Below are 25,753 nucleotides of genomic sequence, written 5' to 3' on the forward strand. Positions count from 1 at the left end.
GCCTGATTGGTTTACGTTAACAATACATGTCTCATTGTAAACCAGGCTGTAATAGTGCTATTCCCAGGCCTAAAGCCTGATTGGTTTACGTTAACAATACATGTCTCATTGTAAACCAGGCTGTAATAGTGCTATTCCCAGGCCTAAAGCCTGATTGGTTTACGTTAACAATACATGTCTCATTGTAAACCAGGCTGTAATAGTGCTATTCCCAGGCCTAAAGCCTGATTGGTTTACGTTAACAATACATGTCTCATTGTAAACCAGGCTGTAATAGTGCTATTCCCAGGCCTAAAGCCTGATTGGTTTACGTTAACAATACATGTCTCATTGTAAACCAGGCTGTAATAGTGCTATTCCCAGGCCTAAAGCCTGATTGGTTTACGTTAACAATACATGTCTCATTGTAAACCAGGCTGTAATAGTGCTATTCCCAGGCCTAAAGCCTGATTGGTTTACGTTAACAATACATGTCTCATTGTAAACCAGGCTGTAATAGTGCTATTCCCAGGCCTAAAGCCTGATTGGTTTACGTTAACAATACATGTCTCATTGTAAACCAGGCTGTAATAGTGCTATTCCCAGGCCTAAAGCCTGATTGGTTTACGTTAACAATACATGTCTCATTGTAAACCAGGCTGTAATAGTGCTATTCCCAGGCCTAAAGCCTGATTGGTTTACGTTAACAATACATGTCTCATTGTAAACCAGGCTGTAATAGTGCTATTCCCAGGCCTAAAGCCTGATTGGTTTACGTTAACAATACATGTCTCATTGTAAACCAGGCTGTAATAGTGCTATTCCCAGGCCTAAAGCCTGATTGGTTTATGTTAACAATACATGTCTCATTGTAAACCAGGCTGTAATAGTGCTATTCCCAGGCCTAAAGCCTGATTGGTTTACGTTAACAATACATGTCTCATTGTAAACCAGGCTGTAATAGTGCTATTCCCAGGCCTAAAGCCTGATTGGTTTTTTAACAATACATGTCTCATTGTAAACCAGGCTGCTATTCCCAGGCCTAAAGCCTGATTGGTTTACGTTAACAATACATGTCTCATTGTAAACCAGGCTGTAATAGTGCTATTCCCAGGCCTAAAGCCTGATTGGTTTAGTTATACATGTCTCATTGTAAACCAGGCTGTAATAGTGCTATTCCCAGGCCTAAAGCCTGATTGGTTTACTGTTAACAATACATGTCTCATTGTAAACCAGGCTGTAATAGTGCTATTCCCAGGTAAAGCCTGATTGGTTTACGTTAACAATACATGTCTCATTGTAAACCAGGCTGTAATAGTGCTATTCCCAGGCCTAAAGCCTGATTGGTTTTACGTTAACAATACATGTCTCATTGTAAACCAGGCTGTAATAGTGCTATTCCCAGGCCTAAAGCCTGATTGGTTTACGTTAACAATACATGTCTCATTGTAAACCAGGCTGTAATAGTGCTATTCCCAGGCCTAAAGCCTGATTGGTTTACGTTAACAATACATGTCTCATTGTAAACCAGGCTATAATAGTGCTATTCCCAGGCCTAAAGCCTGATTGGTTTACGTTAACAATACATGTCTCATTGTAAACCAGGCTGTAATAGTGCTATTCCCAGGCCTAAAGCCTGATTGGTTTACGTTAACAATACATGTCTCATTGTAAACCAGGCTGTAATAGTGCTATTCCCAGGCCTAAAGCCTGATTGGTTTACGTTAACAATACATGTCTCATTGTAAACCAGGCTGTAATAGTGCTATTCCCAGGCCTAAAGCCTGATTGGTTTACGTTAACAATACATGTCTCATTGTAAACCAGGCTGTAATAGTGCTATTCCCAGGCCTAAAGCCTGATTGGTTTACGTTAACAATACATGTCTCATTGTAAACCAGGCTGTAATAGTGCTATTCCCAGGCCTAAAGCCTGATTGGTTTACGTTAACAATACATGTCTCATTGTAAACCAGGCTGTAATAGTGCTATTCCCAGGCCTAAAGCCTGATTGGTTTATGTTAACAATACATGTCTCATTGTAAACCAGGCTGTAATAGTGCTATTCCCAGGCCTAAAGCCTGATTGGTTTACGTTAACAATACATGTCTCATTGTAAACCAGGCTGTAATAGTGCTATTCCCAGGCCTAAAGCCTGATTGGTTTACGTTAACAATACATGTCTCATTGTAAACCAGGCTGTAATAGTGCTATTCCCAGGCCTAAAGCCTGATTGGTTTACGTTAACAATACATGTCTCATTGTAAACCAGGCTGTAATAGTGCTATTCCCAGGCCTAAAGCCTGATTGGTTTACGTTAACAATACATGTCTCATTGTAAACCAGGCTGTAATAGTGCTATTCCCAGGCCTAAAGCCTGATTGGTTTACGTTAACAATACATGTCTCATTGTAAACCAGGCTGTAATAGTGCTATTCCCAGGCCTAAAGCCTGATTGGTTTACGTTAACAATACATGTCTCATTGTAAACCAGGCTGTAATAGTGCTATTCCCAGGCCTAAAGCCTGATTGGTTTACGTTAACAATACATGTCTCATTGTAAACCAGGCTGTAATAGTGCTATTCCCAGGCCTAAAGCCTGATTGGTTTACGTTAACAATACATGTCTCATTGTAAACCAGGCTGTAATAGTGCTATTCCCAGGCCTAAAGCGTGTACATGAGATCGATATACTGAACAATACGTTTTCCATTCACACAGAAAAGCTTATTTTGTGCACAAATTTGTTTACGTCCTTGTTATTGAGCATTTTTTTCTTTTGTTAAGATAATCCATCCACCTGACAGGTGTGTCATATCCAGAAGCTGATTAAATAGCATGGTCATTACAGCACTGATGTCCCCCAGCCTTTATTAGTCTAGTCATGGTAAAAACATGACGTCTGGCCTCACCGAGTGTCACAGCGGTCTAAGGCACTCTACTGTCTTTCTTTTGAATGCACAGATGACACAATAAACAACTATATCTAATCCGAACTACCACAGTATCATGTTAAAGGGACATTTCACAATTACATAGTCATAATCTCAAGCACCACCCCCAACATCAACATTTGTGAAAATGGCACATTTTTATGTTTTGCAGTAAAATATATAGAGGAATATGTGTTTCCAATGACATCAGTGTGATTTTAACCAATTATCAGGAGGCGTTGTTTACTAATTACCTACTAATTGGTTGATGATGTCATCACATATGTTGATGTTGGGGTGGTGCTTGAGATGATGAATATGTAGTATGTTTTTTTAAAATTACATTATTTCCTGTTAAAGTAACGTATGTACCTGACTAACATGTAAAACAGTAGCATAGTCTATAGAGGCCTGTATACTGGGGGCTGAGTCTATATGTAGTATATACTGGGGGCTGAGTCTATATGTAGTATGTACTGGGGGCTGAGTCTATATGTAGTATGTACTGGGGCTCAATGTCCCAAATGGTGCACTATTCCCTCTATAGTGCACTACTTTCGGCGATGGGCCCTATTCTGTAGTGCACTACATTTGACCATGGGCCCTATTCTGTAGTGCACTACTTTCGACTATGGGCCCTATGGGCTATTCTATTGAATACAAAATAAGTCCATAGACTCCAGTAGAATTCAGTTGTGGATATGTTTTATACCTGATTAAACTCAGTAGAAGGGCTGGTTTGTAATTGACATAAAATGTATTGTTATGTCATGATCTGGATGGAACCTGTGTTTTTTAAATTTTGTTCTGTTCCGGAACAGTATAGATCCCTTTCGTTGTCAGTTCTGGTTCTGTTCCTTGAAATTCCGTTTTTCTTTTCTGTTCCCTGAACTGGTTCCAACCCCTGGTTTAGAATATTGTAAAGTATCCATTAATTAAATAATAAATGCTAACAAACTGTAATCTTCTTCTTCATTGAAGGTGGATGATGTTGGTAGATTGTCTTTGTCCATGAAAAGTCAGTATTGTATCAAGGTGATGATAAATCACAAGATTAAAAGATGCCAGACACTCACTGCATTGTTGGAAAAATATAACATCACACTGCAGACCGCACAACGCGCATCCAACCCGGAAGCCAGCCGCACCAATGTGTCGGAGGGTACACCGTGCAACTGGCAACCTTGGTTAGCGCTCACTGCGCCTGGCCCGCCACAGGAGTCGCTGGTGCGCGATGAGATAAGGACATCCCTACCGATCAAGTCCTCCCTAACCCGGACGACGCTAGGCCAATCGTGCTTCGCCCCACGGTTACGACAGAGCCTGGGCGCGAACCCAGGGACTCTGATGGCACAGCTGGCGCTGCAGTACAGCGCCCTTAACCACTGCGCCACGAGCCCTGAATGCTGATTGGCTGACAGCCGTTGGTATATCAGACAGTATGACAAAACATGTATTTTTACTGCTCTAATTACATTGGTAACCAGTTTATAATAGCAATAAGGCACATCGGGGTTTGTGGTATATGGCCAATATACCTCCGCTAAGGACTGTACCCAGGCACTCCGCTTTCAGTCGTGCATAAGAACAGCCCTTAGCAGTGGTATATTGGCCATATACCACACCCCTCCGGCCTTATTGCTTAAACACAAGAGGCTACTCTGGTGAATGTTTGTATTGAATGGGAAATTGTTTTGCACTCCATGTAACGTTGCGCTTGGAACACAAGAGAAGGTCGACAATCAAGTCACTTCGAATCAGCAAAGTATATGAGAATGTCAGAACAGTTCCCACAGCAGCGGCAGATCACCATGACTGAAGTGGTAGCAGGGAAGACTGGCAAGCGCTGAAAGAATCAAGGTGAGTGGCGTTTTACTCCGCTACTCTTGGCTTTAGTAGGGTGGTCGGCGCTCTGCTCTCCCCAGTGTGTCTATGGAGAGCGCTGCTCAAAGCGCTGAGTGCAATTTGTCAGCTTTGCGGTATTAAACTTAATACGTTTGACGAAAGCACAATCTTTCCATTTTTTTTTCCGAAAGCACATATCCATATATTTATATGTAGATATTCTTATTCCATCCCTTTAGATTTGTGTGTATTGGGTAGTTGTGAAATTGTTAGATTACTTGTTAGATATTGCTGCACTGTCGGAACTAGAAGCACAAGCATTTCGCTACACTCGCATTAACATCTGCTAACCATACAATAGCAACATGAGGATAATAAAGGATAACAGATGCTGTACACTGTTGTAATAATATAACATCACACTGCTGATAGAAATATAATGTAATGACAGCTGTCTTGTTTTGGTTGAGAAATGTATTTTCGTTTGTTTTGCCTGACTTCTTTCCGTCGGAGGCCGGTAAAACATGCACAAACACTACGCTGATATGACGCTCACGAACATTTCCTGCCGCATCTCATAATCCAGACCAAACTCACTCGGAAAGTGGATACGTGTTTCCCGCTTGCTCTACGAGACCTCACCATATCCAACTATTTTCAGCCAAACAGGAAATCAGTTCCAGGTAACCTATTGCTAATGATTATTGTTTGTTTTAATGATGCTTGTAACACGGTCTGTAAACCAACACATTCCAGGATGAAACCGCACTGGTTTCCGCGGCCTGGTTTTGTTGTTCCCCAGCTAGTTAGCTGTTAGCCAGTTAGCAACACATCTCCCGTCAAAACCCGTTTGTGTAGCTAGCTAGCTAACATGCTAACTTTATTTCAGGGTCACGGTTGAAGTGTGACTTCCATTTCATTGTTTAGCCACAGGCCTTTTGGTAGCCCGTCATTGCAAATAAGCAACTGAAATTAATAGTTAATGTATGTGTGTTATGTTAAATATAGAGGAGGGAATAAACGGGATCAGAAATATCAACTAGGAAGCAAGTCGCAGCAATGAACAATTGAGTGCGTGCGCGTACACGGGGTTCGGAACAACACCAGCTACCAGTTTATGCAAACGTCGAATCCCAATGCTTCGAACACACAGTGGTTTTGCGCAAAATGCTATGCTGCAACAGTTCAACCTTCAGCTACCATTTCTGTCAAGCCGTCCAGGCATACACTTTATACGTACATTCGATAAATTCATGAATATAGGCAATGCTGTAAAGCAAACACAGTGTCCCATTGGAAATAAATGAATGTACTTCTGGTGTACCAAAATACAATGATACTGTTGGTGTGATCAAGGCGTAACACTTTCAAGCAAAGTAAGAAGGAATATCGACATAAGAAGCAAAATTCCATCAAAATAATAAAATACAGTTGTGAAACAGACAAGAATAAGGAAGTAATTCCTGGTCAAGGATCTTTTGGAATCCTTCAGAATAAGAGTCCTGTCATGGATATATGGATATACTGACAAGATGCATGTCTCTCTGTCCTAATAATGGGAGTGGTTGTCCACAAAGCGGCACGGTGGGCTGTCTAGCTCCCCCCTATCCTTTCTTTGAATTGGTCGATACATCTCATTATTGTAATCCTTATAAAAAAAAATTGATGAGGGTTGTGGACGCCAACCGCCTGTATTCAATGGAGAGCGATGGATCAAATCAAATGTTATTGGTCACATACACATGGTCAGCAGATGTAAATGCAAGTGTAGCGAAATGCTTGTGCTTGTAGTTCTGACAGTGCAGTAATATCTAACAAGTAATCTAACAATTCCACAACAACTACCCAATACACACACATCTAAAATCTATGTAAAGGAATGGAATAAGAATATATACATGTAAAGATATGGAAAAGTCTGTATGTAGGTAGCAGCCTCTCTGTGTTAGCGATGGCTGTTTAACAGTCTGATGGCCTTGAGATAGAAGCTAATTTTCAGTCTCTCGGTCCCAACTTTGATGCACCTGTACTGACCTCGCCTTCTGGATGGTAGCGGGTGAACAGGCAGTGGCTCGGGTGGTTGTTGTCCTTGATGATCTTTTTGGCCTTCCTGTGACATCGATTTGCAGGAGGTGTCCTGGAGGTAGTTTGCCCCCCGATGATGCCTTGTGCAACCACACCACCCTCTGGAGAGCCGTAGCCATGCATATTCATGGCATGACGCTATCTCGAGACTCCAATGTTTTTTCTAAAAGTTGTGTGTCATGCATGTCACGTGTCCTACTTGCATCAGTACACTTGTAACGACTTAAGGATGACAACTTCTATTCGATCAAGTAAACCTTGTGTAGCAAATAAGCCATGACTTTTTTTGTTGACCAAAATCGACACTTGTTTACCTCCAAACAAAAACTCCCTGCTTGGTGGGCGAAACAATGAGAAAGCGCCACCTGCTGGAGGGAGACTGATTTTCAGCCGAGTTGAGACTCTCTCTTCCTCTCTGGTTATACTTTGAAAATAAAATTCTATAAGATATTATGTGATTTATTTGTTTATTTTTTCCAGACTAAATGGTCAACAATGTGTTCTGTGAGAAGTCCTATTAATTATTGTCCACAATTATATTTTATACTAGTTATCGTACAAATAATAATTACAATAGTTATATAAAATAGTTATTTGTTAATTTTTTCAAGTCTAAATGGTCAACAATGTGTCTTATTAGTTATTGCACCTTACACAATTATCTGTACGCGACTGAGTTTACACCCCCAGGAACACTTCTAGTTTCCAAATCCACTGAGTTTACACCCCCAGGAGCGTCTCTCTTTTTTCGTAATTGAATCGCAATTGGATATCACGAAATTGGGGACAGAAAGGGGGTAAAATACACACAAAAAAACAATTCTAAACTACTTTTAACAATTTCCACTGAAAATTATTGACAGTTTTTGCTGTTTGGTGCTGTCATTGTTACCAAACTTTGTAGAATTTTCTGTGTAAATTGTTCAAATTAGTCCTTGTGCATGGAGTTGTATGGTTTGTATTCATTGCTTGAATATGCTTGTACTCAACAGCCAGTGTTTTTCTTCACTTATGGCCTAATCTGACTGGCGGTTGCCGTCAATCCTATGTTTATTTTATGTAAAAAGGTTTTCTGCTGGACGGGATGTGTGGTTAGCTAGCTTAGATACATGTTTGTCTTTTCTGGAGCTATACCACGATCTAGGTTTGTGAAAATCACCCTGAACTCTTTTGGTCGCCTCTTTTTTTTTTTAGATCTACCCAACCTACCATGTCTGAACCAGGTTCTGGTTGTGGTGTTCCAGCCCAGAGAAGCTCACAGCGGGCTCCAGAGTTGCTGTCAGTGAACCTGGGGTACTGCAGTGAAACAGTGGAACTCAATGTGATTGTCAAAGAGGAGGAGGAGGAGAGAGAAATCAATGAGCGGGAGGAGGAAGAGCGAGAGGATGACAGGGACTCTGTTGACTCAGGTAAATTCAGGCTAACATCCTCTCTGGTTCAGAGGTAAACAACCCAAAATAAGCATTGATTTTCTGGTTCATTAAGAAATGTAAACATATGTTTTCGGTTGTTGAATAAAATGTTAATTCTGAATATTTAAGGAAGTTAGCTGCCTAACTCATTGATTCTGCTTTGTAGTATAACCCTTCTAAAACTGTTTGAATGATGTATGTGTAAGAAGGAAGGTGAGTGCCCCCCCCCAAAAAAAAAAATGTCTACCGACCATTGTGCAATGCATTGTAATTTGAAAATGGCGGCATTATCTATGTGCAATGCAACAAGCCCCTTGCAAAGTATTTATTTCAATCCACTGTTGATCCTAATTCATGTGGAATCCTGCATTAACTTCCTGGTGACACATGGGGGCAGTTTTGAGTAGCTTGGGTGAATAAGGTGCCCAGAGTAAACTGCCTGCTACTCTGTCCCAGATGCTAATATATGCATATCATTACTAGTATTGGATAGAAAACACTCTGACGTTTCTAAAACTGTTTGAATGATGTCTGTGAGTATAACATAACTCATATAACATGTTAGGCGAAAACCTGAGAAAAATCCAACCAGGAAGTGGGAAATCTGAGGCTTGTAAGTTTAAAAAAAAACTCAGCCCTTACTGTAGAAACAGTGGGATATTGGTTATATTGCACTTCCTAAGGCTTCCACTAGATGTCAACCGTCTTTAGAAACTGGTTTGAGGATTCTACTATAAAGGAGGGGCTCATAGGAGCTGTTTGAGTCAGTGGTCTGGCAGAGTGCCTTGGGCTCATGACGCGCGGTCGTGAGAGAGGTAGCTTCCTTTCCATTGCTTTTCTACAGACAAAGGAATTCTCCGGTTGGAACATTATTGAACATTTATGTTAAAAACATCCTAACGATTGATTCTATACTTAGTTTGGCATGTTTGTACGACCTGTAATATGATTTTTGAACTTTTCATCCGACGTTCGGCTGGACCTGAACACGGGTTTGGATTTGTTTACCAAACGCCCTAACAAAAGACTCTATTTGGACATAAATGATGGACATTATCGAACAAATCAAACATTTATGGTGGAACTGGGATTCCTGGGAGTGCATTCTGATGAAGATCATCAAAGGTAAGTGAATATTTATAATGCTATTTCTGACTTCTGTTGACTCCACAACATGGCGGATATCTATATGGCTTGTTTTGTTGTCTGAGCGCTGTACTCAGATTATTGCATGTTTTTTTAAATCTGACACAGCGGTTTAAGGAGAAGTATATCTCTAATTCCACATGTAACACTTGAATTTTCGTCAACATTTATGATGAGTATTTCTGTAACTTGAAGTGTCTCTCTGTAAAATCAATGCATGTTTTAGAACTATTGAACGTAACTCGCCAATGTAAAATGAGATTTTTTAAATATAAATATGCACTTTAGCAAACAAAACATACATGTATTGTGTAACATGTCCTATGAGTGTCATCTGATGAAGATCATCAAATGTTAGTGATTAATTTTATATATATTTCTGCTTTTTGTGACTGCTATCTTTGGCTGGAAACATGGCTGGATTTTTATGTGACTTGGTGATGACCTAACATAATCGTTTGTGGTGCTTTCGCTGTAAAGCATTTTTGAAATCTGACACTGGCTGGATTAACGATAATTTTATCTTTAAAATGGTGTTTGATACTTCCTATGTTTGAGGAATTTTAATTATGAGAGTTTTGTTGTTTTGAATTTGGAGCCCTTCACTTTCACTGGCTGTTGGCGAGGTGGGACGCTAGTCCCACATATCTCATAGAGGTTAAGCTAAAATACTTTGTTCCTCTGTCTGTTTCTTACCCTATATCTGTTCATATTCTTACAGGAGAGATCCCCAACCCAGACTCAGTCAAGGAGCCCAGTTCCACAGCATCAAGACTGCCTGGTTGTGGGAGTTACCCCTGTCCTCAATGTGGGAAGTGTTTCAGTCGAGCAGGAGACCTGAAGACTCATCAGAGATCGCACAGTGGAGAGAAGCCTGCCAGTACTTTCAATGTGATTGTCAAAGAGGAGGAGGATGAAAAGGAAATCTATGAGACGGTAAAGAGAGAAGTTAAGGAAGAGCAGGAACCTAGTGGTGTAGTTGACCCAGATACATCAAGACTATCTGGTCGTGGTCGATTCCCCTGTCATCAGTGTGGGAAGAGTTTCCGTTCCTCAGGTAATCTAAAGAATCATCAAAGAGTACACACTCGAGAGAAACCATTTCACTGTGCCACATGTGGGAAGAGGTTCCGTGAAAAATTCAACCTCACGGGACATGAGAAGGTACATAGTGGGGAGAAGCCTTACCACTGCACCCAGTGTGGGAAAAGCTTCAATCGTTCTGGAAGTCTTAAGGAACATCAAAGAGTACATACAGGGGAGAAGCCTTATCACTGCTCTCTTTGTCAGAAGAGTTTTAGTCAGCCAGGAAATCTTAGGAAACATCAGAGAATACATACAGGGGAGAAGCCTTACCGTTGCTTTCTGTGCGGAAATAGTTTTGGTTTCGCTGGAAACCTAAAGAATCATCAGAGAGCACACTGTGGAGAGAAGCCTTACCACTGCTCTCAGTGTGGGGAGGGATTCCCTCAACTAAAAAGTCTTAAAAGCCATCAGAAAATACATTTTGGAGAGACACCTGCCTGTACTTTCAATGTGATTGTCAAAGAGGAGAAGGATGAGAAGGAAATGAGAGAAGTTGAAGAGGACGACAATAGTGGTATAGTTGACCCAGATATATCAAGACTGCCTGATCGTTACATCTGTCCTCAATGTGGAAAGAGTTTCAGTACCTCAAGTAATCTCAAGAATCATCAAAGAGTACACACTGGAGAGAAACCTTTTCTCTGCTCCCAATGTGGGAGGAGTTTCAGTGAGAAAGTAAACCTTAAGAGACACGAAAGAGTGCACAGTGGAGAGAAGCCTTACCACTGCACCACATGTGGGAAGAGCTTCAATCATTCAGGAAGCCTTACAAATCATCAGAGAATTCATACAGGGGAGAAACCTTTCCACTGCTCACTGTGCGGAAATAATTTCCGTTTTGCTGGAGACCTAAAGAATCATCAGAGATCACACAGTGGAGAGAAGCCTTACCACTGCTCTCAGTGTGGCGAGGGATTCACTCAGCTAAGAAGTCTAAAAAGTCATGAGAGAATATCCATTGGAGGGAAGCCTGCCTGTGCTTTCAATGTGATTGTCCAAGAAGAGAGAGAAGTTGAGGGAGAGGAGAGTGATGTGAAATAAACGAAGTGAGGATACATAAGCTAACTGTAGGTATTGATATTCACACCTATCCTAGAAATTGTGTCTTTTGTGACAACATGGTCATGGACAGCACCATTTAGGGCTATCTTCATCTTCTTTTACTTCTATGAGTATATTGGAAGTTCACAAATAGGCCTGTGGCTGAGTCTATATAGGCCTGTATACTGGGGCTGAGTCTATATAGGACTGTTTACTGGGGCTGAGTCTGTTTATAGTATATACTGGGGCTGAGTCTATATTTGTCTATACTGGGGCTGAGTCTATATTTGTCTATACTGGGGCTGAGTCTATATATATATAGTATATACTGGGGCTGAGTCTATATATATATAGTATATACTGGGGCTGAGTCTATATATAGAATATACTGGGGCTGAGTCTATATACAGTGCCTTGCGAAGGTATTCGGCCCCCTTGAACTTTGCAACCTTTTGCCACATTTCAGGCTTCAAACATAAAGATATAAAACTGTATTTTTTTGTGAAGAATCAACAACAAGTGGGACACAATCATGAAGTGGAACGACATTTATTGGATATTTCAAACTTGTTTAACAAATCAAAAACTGAAAAATTGGGCGTGCAAAATTATTCAGCCCCCTTAAGTTAATACTTTGTAGCGCCACCTTTTGCTGCGATTACAGCTGTATGTCGCTTGGGGTATGTCTCTATCAGTTTTGCACATCGAGAGACTGAAATTTTTCCCATTCCTCCTTGCAAAACAGTTCGAGCTCAGTGAGGCTGGATGGAGAGCATTTGTGAACAGCAGTTTTCAGTTCTTTCCACAGATTCTCGATTGGATTCAGGTCTGGACTTTGACTTGGTCATTCTAACACCTGGATATGTTTATTTTTGAACCATTCCATTGTAGATTTCACTTTATGTTTTGGATCATTGTCTTGTTGGAAGACAAATCTCCGTCCCAGTCTCAGGTCTTTTGCAGACTCCATCAGGTTTTCTTCCAGAATGGTCCTGTATTTGGCTCCATCCATCTTCCCATCAATTTTAACCATCTTCCCTGTCCCTGCTGAAGAAAAGCAGGCCCAAACCATGATGTTGCCACCACCATGTTTGACAGTGGGGATGGTGTGTTCAGGGTGTGATGAGCTGTGTAGTATATACTGGGGCTGAATCTATATATAGTATATACTGGGGCTCAATGTCCCAAATGGGGCTCTATTCCATCTATCTCTCATAGAGCTCCAGTATAATTCAGTTGTGGATATGTTTTATACCTGATTAAACTCAGTAGAAGGGCTGGTTTGTAATTGACATAAAATGTATTGCAAATGGGGTTTTATATCATATCTGGATGGAACCTGTGTGTTTTTTAGAATATTGTTCTGTTCCAGAACAGTATAGATCCCTTTCGTTGTCAGTTCTGGTTCTGTTCCTTGAAATTCCATTTTTCTTTTCTGTTCTCTGAACTGGTTCCAACCCCTGGTTTAGAATATTGTAAAGTATCCATTAATTAAATAATAAATGCTAACAAACTGTAATCTTCTTCTTCATTGAAGGAGGATGATGTTGGTAGATTGTCTTTGTCCATGAAAAGTCAGTATTGTATCAAGGTGATGATAAATCACAAGATTAAAAGATGCCAGACACTCACTGCATTGTTGGAATATTATAAACTGTCTGGTTTGAGCCCTGAATGCTGATTGGCTGACAGCCGTTGGTATATCAGACAGTATGACAAAACATGTATTTTTACTGCTCTAATTACATTGGTAACCAGTTTATAACAGCAATAAGGCACCTCGGGGTTTGTGGTATATGGCCAATATACCTCCGCTAAGGACTGTTACCAGGCAGTCCGCTTTCAGTCGTGCCTAAGAACAGCCCTTAGCAGTGGTATGTTGGCCATATACCACACCCCCTCTGGCCTTATTGCTTAAATATAAGAGGCTACTCTGGTGAATGTTTGTGATGAATGGAAAGTGGATTATCTACTTTACACACAATCTCTGCTCTACTTGTTCAGCTTCCCAGAGAAGAGGCTACACCGGAGAATATTTGTGATGAATAAAGTGTGGTGCTCGTTTTATGAAGTTAGATCAAAAAACTGATTCAATTTAGGATCATAGGCTGAGTTTACACAGGCAGCCAAGATCTGATGTGAAAAAAATGTCATGTGATTGGTCAAAAGACCAATGAATGGAGAAAAAAACCTCAATTGGGCTGCCTGTGTAAACGCAGTCATAATGGCAGTATTCTATATTTGTGCTCACCCTCTTCACATTTCTCAACATGAGTTTAAGAAATATATAATTCTTCAAGTCTTAGATCTTGGGTTATGGAGAGTGTTATTTTGAAGTAGCCTACAGTGTTGTGAATGATGTACAGTGTTATTTTGAAGTAGCCTACAGTGTTGTGAATTATGTACAGTGAATGTATGAGAATGTCAGAACAGTTCCCACAGCAGCGGCAGATCACCATGACTGAAGTGGTAGCAGGGAAGACTGTGGCAAGCGCTGAAAGAATCAAGGTGAGTGGCGTTTTACTCCAACTTTTACTCCGCTACTCTTGGCTTTATTAGGGTGGTCAGGACTCTGCTCTCCCCAGTCTACTCTTGGCTTTAGTAGGGTGGTCGGCACTCTGCTCTCCCCAGTCTACTCTTGGCTTTAGTAGGGTGGTCGGCACTCTGCTCTCCCCAGTCTGTCTATGGAACTCTGCTCAAAGCGCTGAGTGTCTATGGAACTCTGCTCAAAGCGCTGAGTGTCTATGGAACTCTGCTCAAAGCGCTGAGTGTCGCTGAGTGTCTATGGAACTCTGCTCAAAGCGCTGAGTGTCTATGGAACTCTGCTCAAAGCGCTGAGTGTCTATGGAACTCTGCTCAAAAATGGCGCTGCTCAAAGCGCTGAGTGTCTATGGAGCGCTGCTCAAAGCGCTGAGTGTCTATGGAGCGCTGCTCAAAGCGCTGAGTGTCTATGGAGCGCTGCTCAAAGCGCTGAGTGTCTATGGAGCGCTGCTCAAAGCGCTGAGTGTCTATGGAGCGCTGCTCAAAGCGCTGAGTGTCTATGGAGCGCTGCTCAAAGCGCTGAGTGTCTATGGAACTCTGCTCAAAGCGCTGAGTGTCTATGGAACTCTGCTCAAAGCGCTGAGTGTCTATGGAGCGCTGCTCAAAGCGCTGAGTGTCTATGGAGCGCTGCTCAAAGCGCTGAGTGTCTATGGAGCGCTGCTCAAAGCGCTGAGTGCAATTTGTCAGCTTTGCCGTATTCAACTTAATACGTACGACGAAAGCACAAGCTTTCTGAATTTAAAAAGAAATGGTAATACCGTTTTAAAAGGACATATCAACCACAATACTCTATTTTTACGTTTTCTGTTCTTCACCTCCCTTTGAGAAAAAATCACAATCTAGCATTTTGAAGACAACAAAAATCGATGCTCAAATTGAAAGCGATTGATGAGCTTTGAATCTATTTGTTTTGTTTGAGAGAGAATGTGAGTGGGAATGGGAGGTGCATCTTGTGTTGATAGCAAGCCCCAAGCCTGATGGAGAGGAGAGGTGTGTGAGTGGATTATGATACATGGATATATATATTTCATCTAATTCATTGGTGCAATTGTTGTTTTTCAGATTTGTGAAGATTGGGTACACACTTGCACAACAGTCAACATGCCCCTTTCCAAAAGTTGATCACCCCTCAATGAGGCAGTTTCTGAAGGAGAAAGTCATCAATGGAGGTGCCGTCCCTGGATACCAACAACTACAGGAAAAGTACTCGGGAGACGTCTATGAAGGAAGAACTCGAGCAACATCTTGCAGGGAAGTGTCAGTGGCTATCATCTTTGATGAAACCCCAGATGTTGAAGGAACATGTGTACTAAACATCCTCATGGTGCCACTTGAAAAGGATTCCTCGGGGAGAATGATTGGCTACCTCGCAGAGACGGTGTTTCTGGAGCAGTGCAAACCATTCAACAGTTTCCATGGCGGTGGTGAAATGTCTACAAGACTACAGTATCTCCAATGATGACGTCTTTGTCTTTGACACAGAGAGAGAGAAATGCTGCGTACATGAAGAAAGCCTACAAAAGCTGCACTTCAGTCATTGTTTCCCCAACTCCCTGCACATAACATGCATGGCTCACATCATGAATCTGATAGGGAGTGCTTTCCCACAAACCTTTTAATCAGCTGAACACATTCATGCTAAGTTTTTTCGCAGATATTTTACCAGACAGGGGCACGCAAAAGAAAATACCTTACCTTCCTCGCCAACAAACTGGCAGGACGGAAGAGAGCGACTATGGCTCCCAATCCATGTGCAACATGCTGCCATGCTGTGTTGTCATGTGTTGGTACCATGCTGAGTTGCTGCCATGCTGTGTTGTCATGTGTTGCAGCCATGCTGTGTTGCTGCCATTCTGTGTTGTCATGTGTTGCTGCCATTCTGTGTTGCTGCCATTCTGTGTTGTCATGTGTTGCTGCCATGCTGTGTTGCTGCCATTCTGTGTTGTCATGTGTTGCTGCCATGCTGTGTTGCTGCCATTCTGTGTTGTCATGTGTTGCTGTGTTGCTGCCATTCTGTGTTGTCTGTGTTGTCATGTGTTGCAGCCATGCTGTGTTGTCATGTGTTGCAGCCATGCTGTGTTGTCATGTGTTGCAGCCATGCTGTGTTGTCATGTGTTGCTGCCATTCTGTGTTGTCATGTGTTGCAGCCATGCTGTGTTGTCATGTGTTGCAGCCATGCTGTGTTGTCATGTGTTGCTGCCATGTCTGTGTTGTCATGTGTTGCAGCCATGCTGTGTTGTCATTCTGTGTTGCTGCCATGCTGTGTTGCTGCCATTCTGTGTTGTCATGTGTTGCAGCCATTCTGTGTTGTCATGTGTTGCTGCCATGCTGTGTTGTCATGTGTTGCAGCCATTCTGTGTTGTCATGTGTTGCAGCCATTCTGTGTTGTCATGTGTTGCTGCCATGCTGTGTTGTTGTCTTAGATCTCTTCATGTAGTGTTGTCTCTATCGTCGTGATGTGTGTTTTGTCCTATAGTTTTATTTAATGTATCAAAAGGCCTCCCCGCAGGAGGTAGGCCGCCATTGTAAATAAGAATTTGTTCTCAACTGACTTGCCTCGTTAAATAAATACAAATGGAAATACAGGTATGATTTAAATCTACATGCAATTGCTTAAGTCATTGTCATAACATTGTAATTACGCCATAATGTCATTTCATATTTCATAGTCATACTTCCTATGTTCCTCTTTTTAAAATTCTGTCATTCAAAGGTGTGTGGCCAAAGTGCACCACAGTCTGTAGAGAAACTCCACGAGATGCTACAAGATCACGAGCTGGTTCAGTTGCTGCAGATTCAGCTGAACATCATGGCAGACAAGTGCAAAGTCATCCAAAGTGCTGTACAGAAACCCAGCCTAAAACCCCAAACCACAAGCAATGCAGGTGTAGAAGCACGATGGCTAGGAAAACCCCCTAGAAAAGCCAAAACTTAGGAAGAAACCTAGAGAGGAACCAGGCCTTGGTCACCCCCCCCCCCACCTCTCATTATGTTCAGAAAAAGAGCTGTGTTTGTGTTCAAAAAAGCACGTTGTGTCTAATTGTTCTCATGGAAGATGAACTTGAGATATGTCTTAATTGCAGATTGGACCCCAGGTGTTTATTTTGTCCTAGTTTAATCTTTTTTTATGGGGGAATGCACTTTTCTTATGTTGGAGCTAGCTTTCATCCCATTTTGTTTGTTCAGGAAAATTTGAGCACTTTAAGCGTTTCTAATGGTTTTAGTATTATGTATTCTGCTTATAATCTATATAAAACTGATCACATATGACTTTATTGCTTTATATGAAATTAATGAAATTAACGTGAGAAGAAAAAAAACTTTGAAAAAATGTATCACAGAATTTCCGAAAAGCATCCACAAAATCAAGTAGAAATCAGAAAAGAATGTCGCGAAATCCTGTATTATGTTGGTAGATTGTCTTTATTGATGTCAGTATAGTCGCTTTAAATAATGCCACTTTAATAAATGGATTTAATAATGTTATCACTAGTCGCTTTAAATAATGCCACTTTAATGTTTACATATCTTACATTACTCATCTCATATGTATATATACTGTATGTTATACCATCTATTGCATCGTGCCTATGCATTACTCATCTCATATGTATATATACTGTATTTTATACAATCTATTGCATCGTGCCTATGCCTCTCGGTCATCTCATCCATATATTTGTATGTACATATTCTTATTCTATCCCTTTAGATTTGTGTGTATTGGGTAGTTGTGGAATTGTTAGATTACTTGTTAGATATTACTGCACTGTCGGAACTAGAAGACAAGCCTTTCGCTACACTCGCATTAACATCTGCTAACCATGTGTGACCCATACAATGGATTTGATAGTAACATGATGATAAAAGGATAACAGATGCTGTACACTGTTGTAATAATATAACATCACACTGCTGATAGAAATATAATGTAATGACAGCTGTCTTGTTTTGGTTGAGAAATGTATTTTCGTTTGTTTTGCCTGACTTTCCGTCGGAGGCCGGTAAAACATGCACAAACACTACGCTGATATGACGCTCACGAACATTTCCTGCCGCATCTCATAATCCAGACCAAACTCACTCGGAAAGTGGATACGTGTTTCCCGCTTGCTCTACGAGACCTCACCATATCCAACTATTTTCAGCCAAACAATTAGCTACAGGAAATCAGTTCCAGGTAACCTATTGCTAATGATTATTGTTTGTTTTAATGATGCTTGTAACACGGTCTGTAAACCAACACATTCCAGGATGAAACCGCACTGGTTTCCGCGGCCTGGTTTTGTTGTTCCCCAGCTAGTTAGCTGTTAGCCAGTTAGCAACACATCTCCCGTCAAAACCCGTTTGTGTAGCTAGCTAGCTAACATGCTAACTTTATTTCAGGGTCACGGTTGAAGTGTGACTTTTATTTAATAGTTAGCCAGCTGCCGACTCATCTTCAGTAAAATGACTGTACCGAGGAAATAGCTAACCGGCTGCTCATTTGTTTAGCCACAGGCCTTTTGGTAGGCCGTCATTGCAAATAAGAATTTGTTAACTGATCTGCCTAGTTAAATAAATAAAACAACTATTTGGTTTAGCTATTTAGGTAACCAGCTAGCAAAATTAGCAGGACTAAACGTTGCTAAACTAACGTTTACAGGTTGTGCCCCGAAAATCAACCTGCCAGAATTCAGACCCCCCCTTCTGCGTGAACACGCACGCTCTTCTACATTTTCTTGCCTGCCGAAATCTCTCCCCCCGTTCTAATTTCCTTAATTTTGTGCCTAGAGTCAAGTACTTCCGGTGGCACACACTACTGGTCAACACGTGCCACCAAAATCCTGTCAAATACTTCATATAGAACAAACTTCGCGTCAGGATATGCAACCGAAATTAAAAAATAATGTATGTGTTATATTAAATATTATATTAAACATGCCTTCTGGATGGTAGCGGGGTGAACAGGCTGTGGCTTGGGTGGTTGTCGTCCTTGATGATCTTTTTGGCCTTCCTGTGACATCGGGTGCGGGACGTGCCCTGGAGGGCAGGTAGTTTGTCCCCCCCCACGCATGTCACGTGTCCTACTTATATCAGTACATTCGTAACGACTTAAGGATGACACAACTTCTATTCGATGAAGTAAACCTTGTGTAGGAAATAAGCCATTACTTTTTTTTGTTGACCAAAATTGACACACTCATTGACCTCCATACAAAAACTCCCTGCTTGGTGGGCAAAACAACAAGAAAAACGCCACCTATTGGAGGGAGACAGATTTGCAGCCGCGTTGGGCCTCTCATCCACTTCCTCTCTGGGTATTTACTTTGTAAATAAAAGTATTTCTATAAGATATTATGTGATTTCTTTGTTTATTTGTTTATTTTTTCCAGACTAAATGCTCAACAATGTGTTCTGTGTGTAGTTATTGTCCACAATTATCAATATATTTTATACTAGTTATCATACAAAGAATAACTAAAATATTGTTATAAAATATTGTTATTTATTAGTTATTTTATTTTTTCAAGTCTAAAAATGGTCAAGTCTAAATGGTGTGTCCTCCTATCATTTATTGCACCTTACACAATTTTCTGTATGTTGTGCTGTAGTAACAGGTCCATTCTACCCAGGAATACTTCTAGTTTCCAAGTCCACTGAGTTTACACCCCCAGGAACACTTCTAGTTTCCAAGTCCACTGAGTTTACACCCCCAGGAACACTTCTAGTCTCCAAGTCCACTGAGTTTACACTCCCAGGAACACTTCTAGTCTCCAAGTCCACTGAGTTTACACCCCCAGGAGCGTCTCTTTTTTCGTAATTGAATCGCAATTGTTTATACACACACAAAAAAACAATTCTAAACAACTTTTAACAATTTCCACTGAAAATTATACAAACACGGTGCAGATTGACAGTTTTTGCTGTTTGGTGCTGTCCTTGTTACCAAACTTTGTAGAATTTTCTGTGGAAATTGTTCAAATTAGTCCTTGTGCATGGAGTTGTATGGTTTGTTTAACTTTTTATTCATTGGTTTTTCATACATTTTAAAGTGACATCTCTGTGTCTACATCACTCTGTTACCTAGAATTAGGGCCAATTCCTAACACAAGAAAATGCTTGTGTTGCCTAATAGCCTATAGGTGAATGTTTGAATAGGCTACTGAGGATGGGGTGGTAATTTCAATCACTGTATGTCTCAATGTATCATATATTAGTAATGAATTTGAACTGAATATGCTTGTACTCAACAGCCAGTGTTTTTCTTCACTTATGGCCTAATCTGACTGGCTGTTGCCGTCAATCCTATGTTTATTTTATGGAAAAAGGTTTTCTGCTGGACAGGATGTGTGGTTAGCTAGCTTAGATACATTTTTGCTGTCTTTTCTGGAGCCATACCACGATCTAGGTTTGTGAAAATCACCCTGAACTCTTTCGGTCTTCTCTTCTTTTAGATCCACCTCTAGCCTACCATGTCTGAACCAGGTTCTGGTTGTGGTGTTCCAGTCCAGAGAAGCTCACAGCAGGGTCCAGAGATGCTGTCAGTGAAGCTGGGGGACTGCAGTCAAACAGTGGAACTCAATGTGATTGTCAAAGAGGAGGAGGAGAGAGAGAAATCAATGAGGGGAGGCGGAAGAGCGAGAGGAGGACAGGGACTCTGTTGACTCAGGTAAATTCAGGCTAACATCCTCTTTGGTTCAGAGAGTTGAACAACCCAAAATAGCTATTGATTTTCTGGTTCATTAAGAAATGCAAACTTAGATATGTTTTTGGTTGTTAAGTCAATTAGAGCATGCCAATTTCAAGTTAATCTTTCAAAAATATATATATTTCTGAATATTTAGGCAGGTTAGCTGGCTAACTCATTGATTCTGCTTTGTATTATACCCCTCAGGCTTCTGTATGTGTAAGAGGGAAGGCGAGTGTCTACCGACCATTTGGCAATGCATTGTAATTTCACAATGCCATTATCTATGTGTGATGCTATGCAACAAGCCCCTTGCAAAGTATTTATCTCAATACTCTGTTAATCCAAATTAATGTTGAATCCTGCATTGGTAAGCTTAAAGCCTTTGTTTCTTTGTCAGTTTCTGACCATATATATGTTCATATTCTTACAGGAATGAGCCCCAACCCAGACTCAGTCAACAAGCCCAGTTCCACAGCATCAAGACTACCTGGACAAGGGAGTTATTCGTGCCCTCAATGTGAGAAGAGTTTCAGTTCCTCAACTATTCTAAAGAATCATCAAAGAGTACACACTGGAGAAAAACCTTTCCACTGCTCGGCATGTGGGAAGAGTTTCAGTGAGAAAGTAAACCTTAAGAGACACGAGAGAGTACATAGTGGAGAGAAGCCTTACCACTGCACCCAATGTGGGAAGAGCTTCAATCATTCTGGAAGCCTTAAGGAACACCAGAGAATACATACAGGGGAGAAGCCTTACCACTGCGCTCTTTGTAGAAAGCATTTCAGTCAGCCAGGAAGCCTTAAGAAACACCAGAGAATTCATACAGGGGAGAAACCTTACCACTGCTCACAGTGTGGAAAGAATTTTCGTTTCGCAGGAGACCTAAAGAGTCACCAGAGATCACACAGTGGAGAGAAGCCTTACCACTGTTCTCAGTGTGGCGAGGGATTCACTCAGCTCAGGCGTCTTAAACGTCATCAGAGGATACACATTGGAGGGAAGCCTGTCTGTGTTTTAAATGTGATTGTCAAAGAGGAGGAGGTTGAGAGGGAAATCAAAGAGGAGGAAAAGCGAGAAGTTGAGGAAGAGGAGGACAATAGTGGTATTGTTGACCCAGATACATCAACATTACCTGGTTGTAGTCTTTACCCCTGCCATCAATGTGGGAAGAGTTTCCGTTCCTCAAGTAATCTACAGAATCATCAAAAAGTACACACTGGAGAAAAGCCTTACCACTGCTCTGAGTGTGGGGAGGGATTCACTCAGCTACTACGTCTTAAAAGTCATCAGATAATACACAATGGAGGGAAGCCTGTTTGTGAGTTAAATGTGATTGTCAAAGAGGAGGAGGTTGAGAGGGAAATCAAAGATGAGGAAAAGCGAGAAGTTGAGGAAGAGGAGGACAATAGTAGTGTAGTTGACCCAGATACACCAAGACTGCCTGATCGTGGTCGTTACCCATGTCATCAATGTGGGAAGAGTTTCCGTTCCTCAAGTAATCTAAAGAATCATCAAAGAGTACACACAGGAGAGAAACCTTACCACTGCTCCCAATGTGGGAGGGGTTTCAGTGAGAAGGTAAATCTTAAGAGACATGGCAAAGTACATAGTGGAAAGAAGCCTTATCACTGCACCCAATGTGAGAAGAGCTTTAATTATTCAGGAAGCCTTAAGGAACACCAGAGAATACATACAGGGGAGAAGCCTTACCACTGCTCTCTATGTGGTAAGAGTTTCAGTCAGCCAGGAAACCTTAAGAAACATCAGAGAATACATACAGGGGAGAAGCCTTACCACTGCTCTCTTTGCGGTAAGAGTTTCAGTCAGCCAGGAAACCTTAAGAAACATCAGAGAGTACATACAGGCGAGAAGCTTTACCACTGCTCTCATTGTGGGGGGGGGTTCACTCAGCTAAGAAGTCTTAAAAGTCATGAGAAAATACACATTGGAGGGAAGCCTGCCTGTGCTTTCAATGTGATTATCAAGGAGGAGGAGGAGGAGGAAGAAAAGAAAGAAGTTGAGGGAGAGGAGAGTGACGTGAAATAAAGGTGAAGTGAGAATACATATAGTTATTGAAATTCACACCTATCCTTGCAATTGCATCTTCTGTGACGGCATGGTCATGGGCAGCACCATTTGAGTTTTAAAAATCAGTAAGGGTTTTCCTGCACAACTGTAAAATCAGACTGTAGCCTTGTCACAGCCAGGTCAGCAGTCGGGGTAATTCCGTAACGTAATAGTATCATCCGTATTTAGATGAGATCGAGACAAGATCGTTAACAACTATATTGGTTGCTGTAATAATGCTATTCCCAGGCTTAAAGCCTGATTGGTTTACGTTAACAATACATGTCTCATTGTAAACCAGGTTGCCAGTCCGGGCCTAAGCCTGTGTTCCTGGCCTTGACCCAAGCATCATTTATTTAATGAATTATTTCTGAACAGGATACCACCTCCTAATGTGCTACAGTGTGTACAGTCTGAACAAGATACCTCCTCCTAATGTACTGCAGTGTGTACAGTCTGAACAGGTACAAAACCAAGGTTGGTGATTTACTGCTACCTGCAGTTATGGAATGTTATCTCAGGACTATAAATTCATTGGTTGACTCCTCCTCCTGACCTCCTCCTGACCTGGATGGAATTATACGACCTGGATATAGTGCACTACATTTGACCATGATTTTTGGAATGAGATGTTGGACGAGCAGGTGTCACACTACATCGGTTGCCACTACAAACGTATCTTCCTTTATCTACTACCAAACATAGAAACGCTCCATTTTCACATCTGCTGATATTGGGTTGGTGCTTGAGGTTATGAATATGTAGTAGAATGTTTTTGAAATGTCCCTTTAAAAGGTACGTATGCCCATGTACACGACTAACATTTAAATGTAAAACAGTTGACAGTAGCATAATCTATATTTGACTTGAGCTGAATACTGGGGCTGAGTCTACATATTGTACATACTGGGGCTGAGTCTACATATAGTATATACTGGGGCTGTGTCTTTATATAGTACATACTGGGGCTGAGTCTACATATAGTATATACTGGGGCTGAGTCTATATGTAGTATATACTGGGGGTTGAGTCTATATATAGTATATACTGGGGGCTGAGTCTATATATATTATATACTGGGGCTGAGTCGATATAGTATATACTGGGGGCTGAATGTCCCAAATGGCGCGCTATTCACCCTGTAGTGCACTACTTTCGACTATGGGCCCTATTCTGTAGTGCACTACATTTGACTATGGGCCCTATTCTGTAGTGCACTACTTTTGACTATGGGCCCTATTCTGTAGTGCACTGCATTTGACCATGGGCCCAATTCAGTTGTGGATATTTTTTTATACCTGATTAAACTCAGTAGAAGGGCTGGTTTGTATTGACATAAAATGTATTGTTATGTCATGATGGAACCGGTGTTCCTTTCAGGGTTTGGAACCTGAAAGTATTTTCCAATTATTTTGTTCTGAACAGAACTGTTATTGTTTTTTTGTTCCATTCCAGCAAAGTAAAGTTCTGAAACATGACACGCTGGGCATCTTGTTGTTATGACATGTATTATCTGTTATGACATGTATTATCTGTTATGACATGTATTATCTGAATTAGGTCCAGGGAAGTATACCTACGGAGGAGCGGCAAATTCTTATCAATGACAGCCTAGGAACAGTGGGTTCAACTGCCTGTTCAGGGGCAGAACGACAGATTTGTACCTTGTCAGCTCGGGGGTTTGAACTTGCAACCTTCTGGTTACTAGTCCAACGCTCTAACCACTAGGCTGCCCAGGGAAGTATACCTACGGAGGAGCGGCTTCTATGATGAAACTTTGAATGTCTTTGAACTTCAGAGAGTTGGCTTTAACTAACGTTGGACCAGAACTATCCCTTAATCATGACTCTCAGTTCCATTACAGTACAGATAATGCCTCCTAGAGTTTTGGAAAGCTAGACCAGAGCTAGCTAACAAGCTATCTAGCTAACAAGCTTGTGTGTGCAGAACAGCACCAGAATTCAAATAAAATCTTACCTTTTTCATAGTTAATGAATCCAATGTGAAAAGTGATAACTATAGTATCCTTAACTAGCATTGAAATAGTTCATCAATGTTCTCTAATTAAACCTCTCTCTCCGTAATGTCTGAATCACGCCTGTAATGTCAGTAGGTACAGTAGACTATGCATGCTTCGGTGGGAGGGGAGGGGGAATGTAGCCTACACACTGGCAAATATTTTCAGCAGGCAGACACTGGAATACGTTTCTGAGTGTATAGGGACTGAAGAAAAAAAGCCTGGAATGTAAAAGAACATTATTAGCCAGTTCCCATACTTTTAACATCACTGTTCTGTTCCGGAACAGTATAGATCCCTTTCGTTGTCAGTTCTGGTTCTGTTCCTTGAAATTACGGTTTTCTTTTCTGTTCCCTGAACTGGTTCCAACCCCTGGTTTAGAATATTGTTCTGTTCCGGAACAGTATAGATCCCTTTCGTTGTCAGTTCTGGTTCTGTTCCTTGAAATTCCGTTTTTCTTTTCTGTTCCCTGAACTGGTTCCAACCCCTGGTTTAGAATATTGTAAAGTATCCATTAATTAAATAATAAATGCTAACAAACTGTAATCTTCTTCTTCATTGAAGGTGGATGATGTTGGTAGATTGTCTTTGTCCATGAAAAGTCAGTATCGTAGCATGGTGATGATAAATCACAAGATTAAAAGATGCCAGACATTAATTGTTGGAATAATATAACATCACACTGCAGGCCTGTGTAGGATGATCTACTTTACACACAGTCTCTTCTCTACTCGTTCATCTGCCCAGAGAAGAGGCTACTCTGGTGAATGTCTGATGAATAAAGAGTGGTGCTCGTTTAATAAAGTTAGATCAACGCTTAATAAAGTTAGATCAACGCTTAATACAGTTAGATCAAAATCAAATTTTCGAGCTCTACCCGTAGATTTTGCGGTGACGTAGTGTCCCCATGAGTGACAGAACACTGAGCC

General features: G+C 41.2%; 2 protein-coding genes and 1 long non-coding RNA gene across 3 annotated transcripts; all 3 read left to right on the forward strand.

The window, feature by feature from the left end:
- Window positions 1–1,184: 1,184 nt before the first annotated feature.
- On the forward strand, window positions 1,185–25,364 carry LOC121845777. The gene is made up of 2 exons (XR_006082772.1): window positions 1,185–1,237; window positions 23,057–25,364. It is a non-coding gene; the product is annotated as an uncharacterized LOC121845777 (long non-coding RNA).
- On the forward strand, window positions 5,303–11,903 carry LOC112242186 (gastrula zinc finger protein XlCGF26.1-like). The gene is made up of 3 exons (XM_024410141.2): window positions 5,303–5,439; window positions 8,036–8,250; window positions 10,121–11,903. Exons 2-3 carry the CDS (start codon window positions 8,052–8,054, stop codon window positions 11,524–11,526), a joined length of 1,605 nt encoding a protein of 534 aa, XP_024265909.2. The 5' UTR covers window positions 5,303–5,439; window positions 8,036–8,051; the 3' UTR covers window positions 11,527–11,903.
- On the forward strand, window positions 21,171–24,285 carry LOC112234048 (zinc finger protein 2 homolog). Its single transcript, XM_042317684.1, has one exon. The coding sequence runs from the start codon at window positions 21,173–21,175 to the stop codon at window positions 22,784–22,786; it is 1,614 nt and encodes a 537-aa protein (XP_042173618.1). The 5' UTR covers window positions 21,171–21,172; the 3' UTR covers window positions 22,787–24,285.
- Window positions 25,365–25,753: the final 389 nt, after the last annotated feature.

The sequence above is a fragment of the Oncorhynchus tshawytscha genome, unplaced genomic scaffold (genome assembly GCF_018296145.1).
Source record: "Oncorhynchus tshawytscha isolate Ot180627B unplaced genomic scaffold, Otsh_v2.0 Un_contig_3872_pilon_pilon, whole genome shotgun sequence".
NCBI classification, from domain to species: domain Eukaryota; kingdom Metazoa; phylum Chordata; class Actinopteri; order Salmoniformes; family Salmonidae; genus Oncorhynchus; species Oncorhynchus tshawytscha.

Bases quoted from the DNA above. Each gene is read 5' to 3' on its own strand.
- LOC112234048 (XM_042317684.1), top strand. From the start codon at position 21,173: ATGAGCCCCAACCCAGACTCAGTCAACAAGCCCAGTTCCACAGCATCA.
- LOC112242186 (XM_024410141.2), top strand. From the start codon at position 8,052: ATGTCTGAACCAGGTTCTGGTTGTGGTGTTCCAGCCCAGAGAAGCTCA. The intron at 8,251-10,120 runs GTAAATTCAGGC...ATATTCTTACAG, and splicing joins CAGGGACTCTGTTGACTCAG to GAGAGATCCCCAACCCAGAC.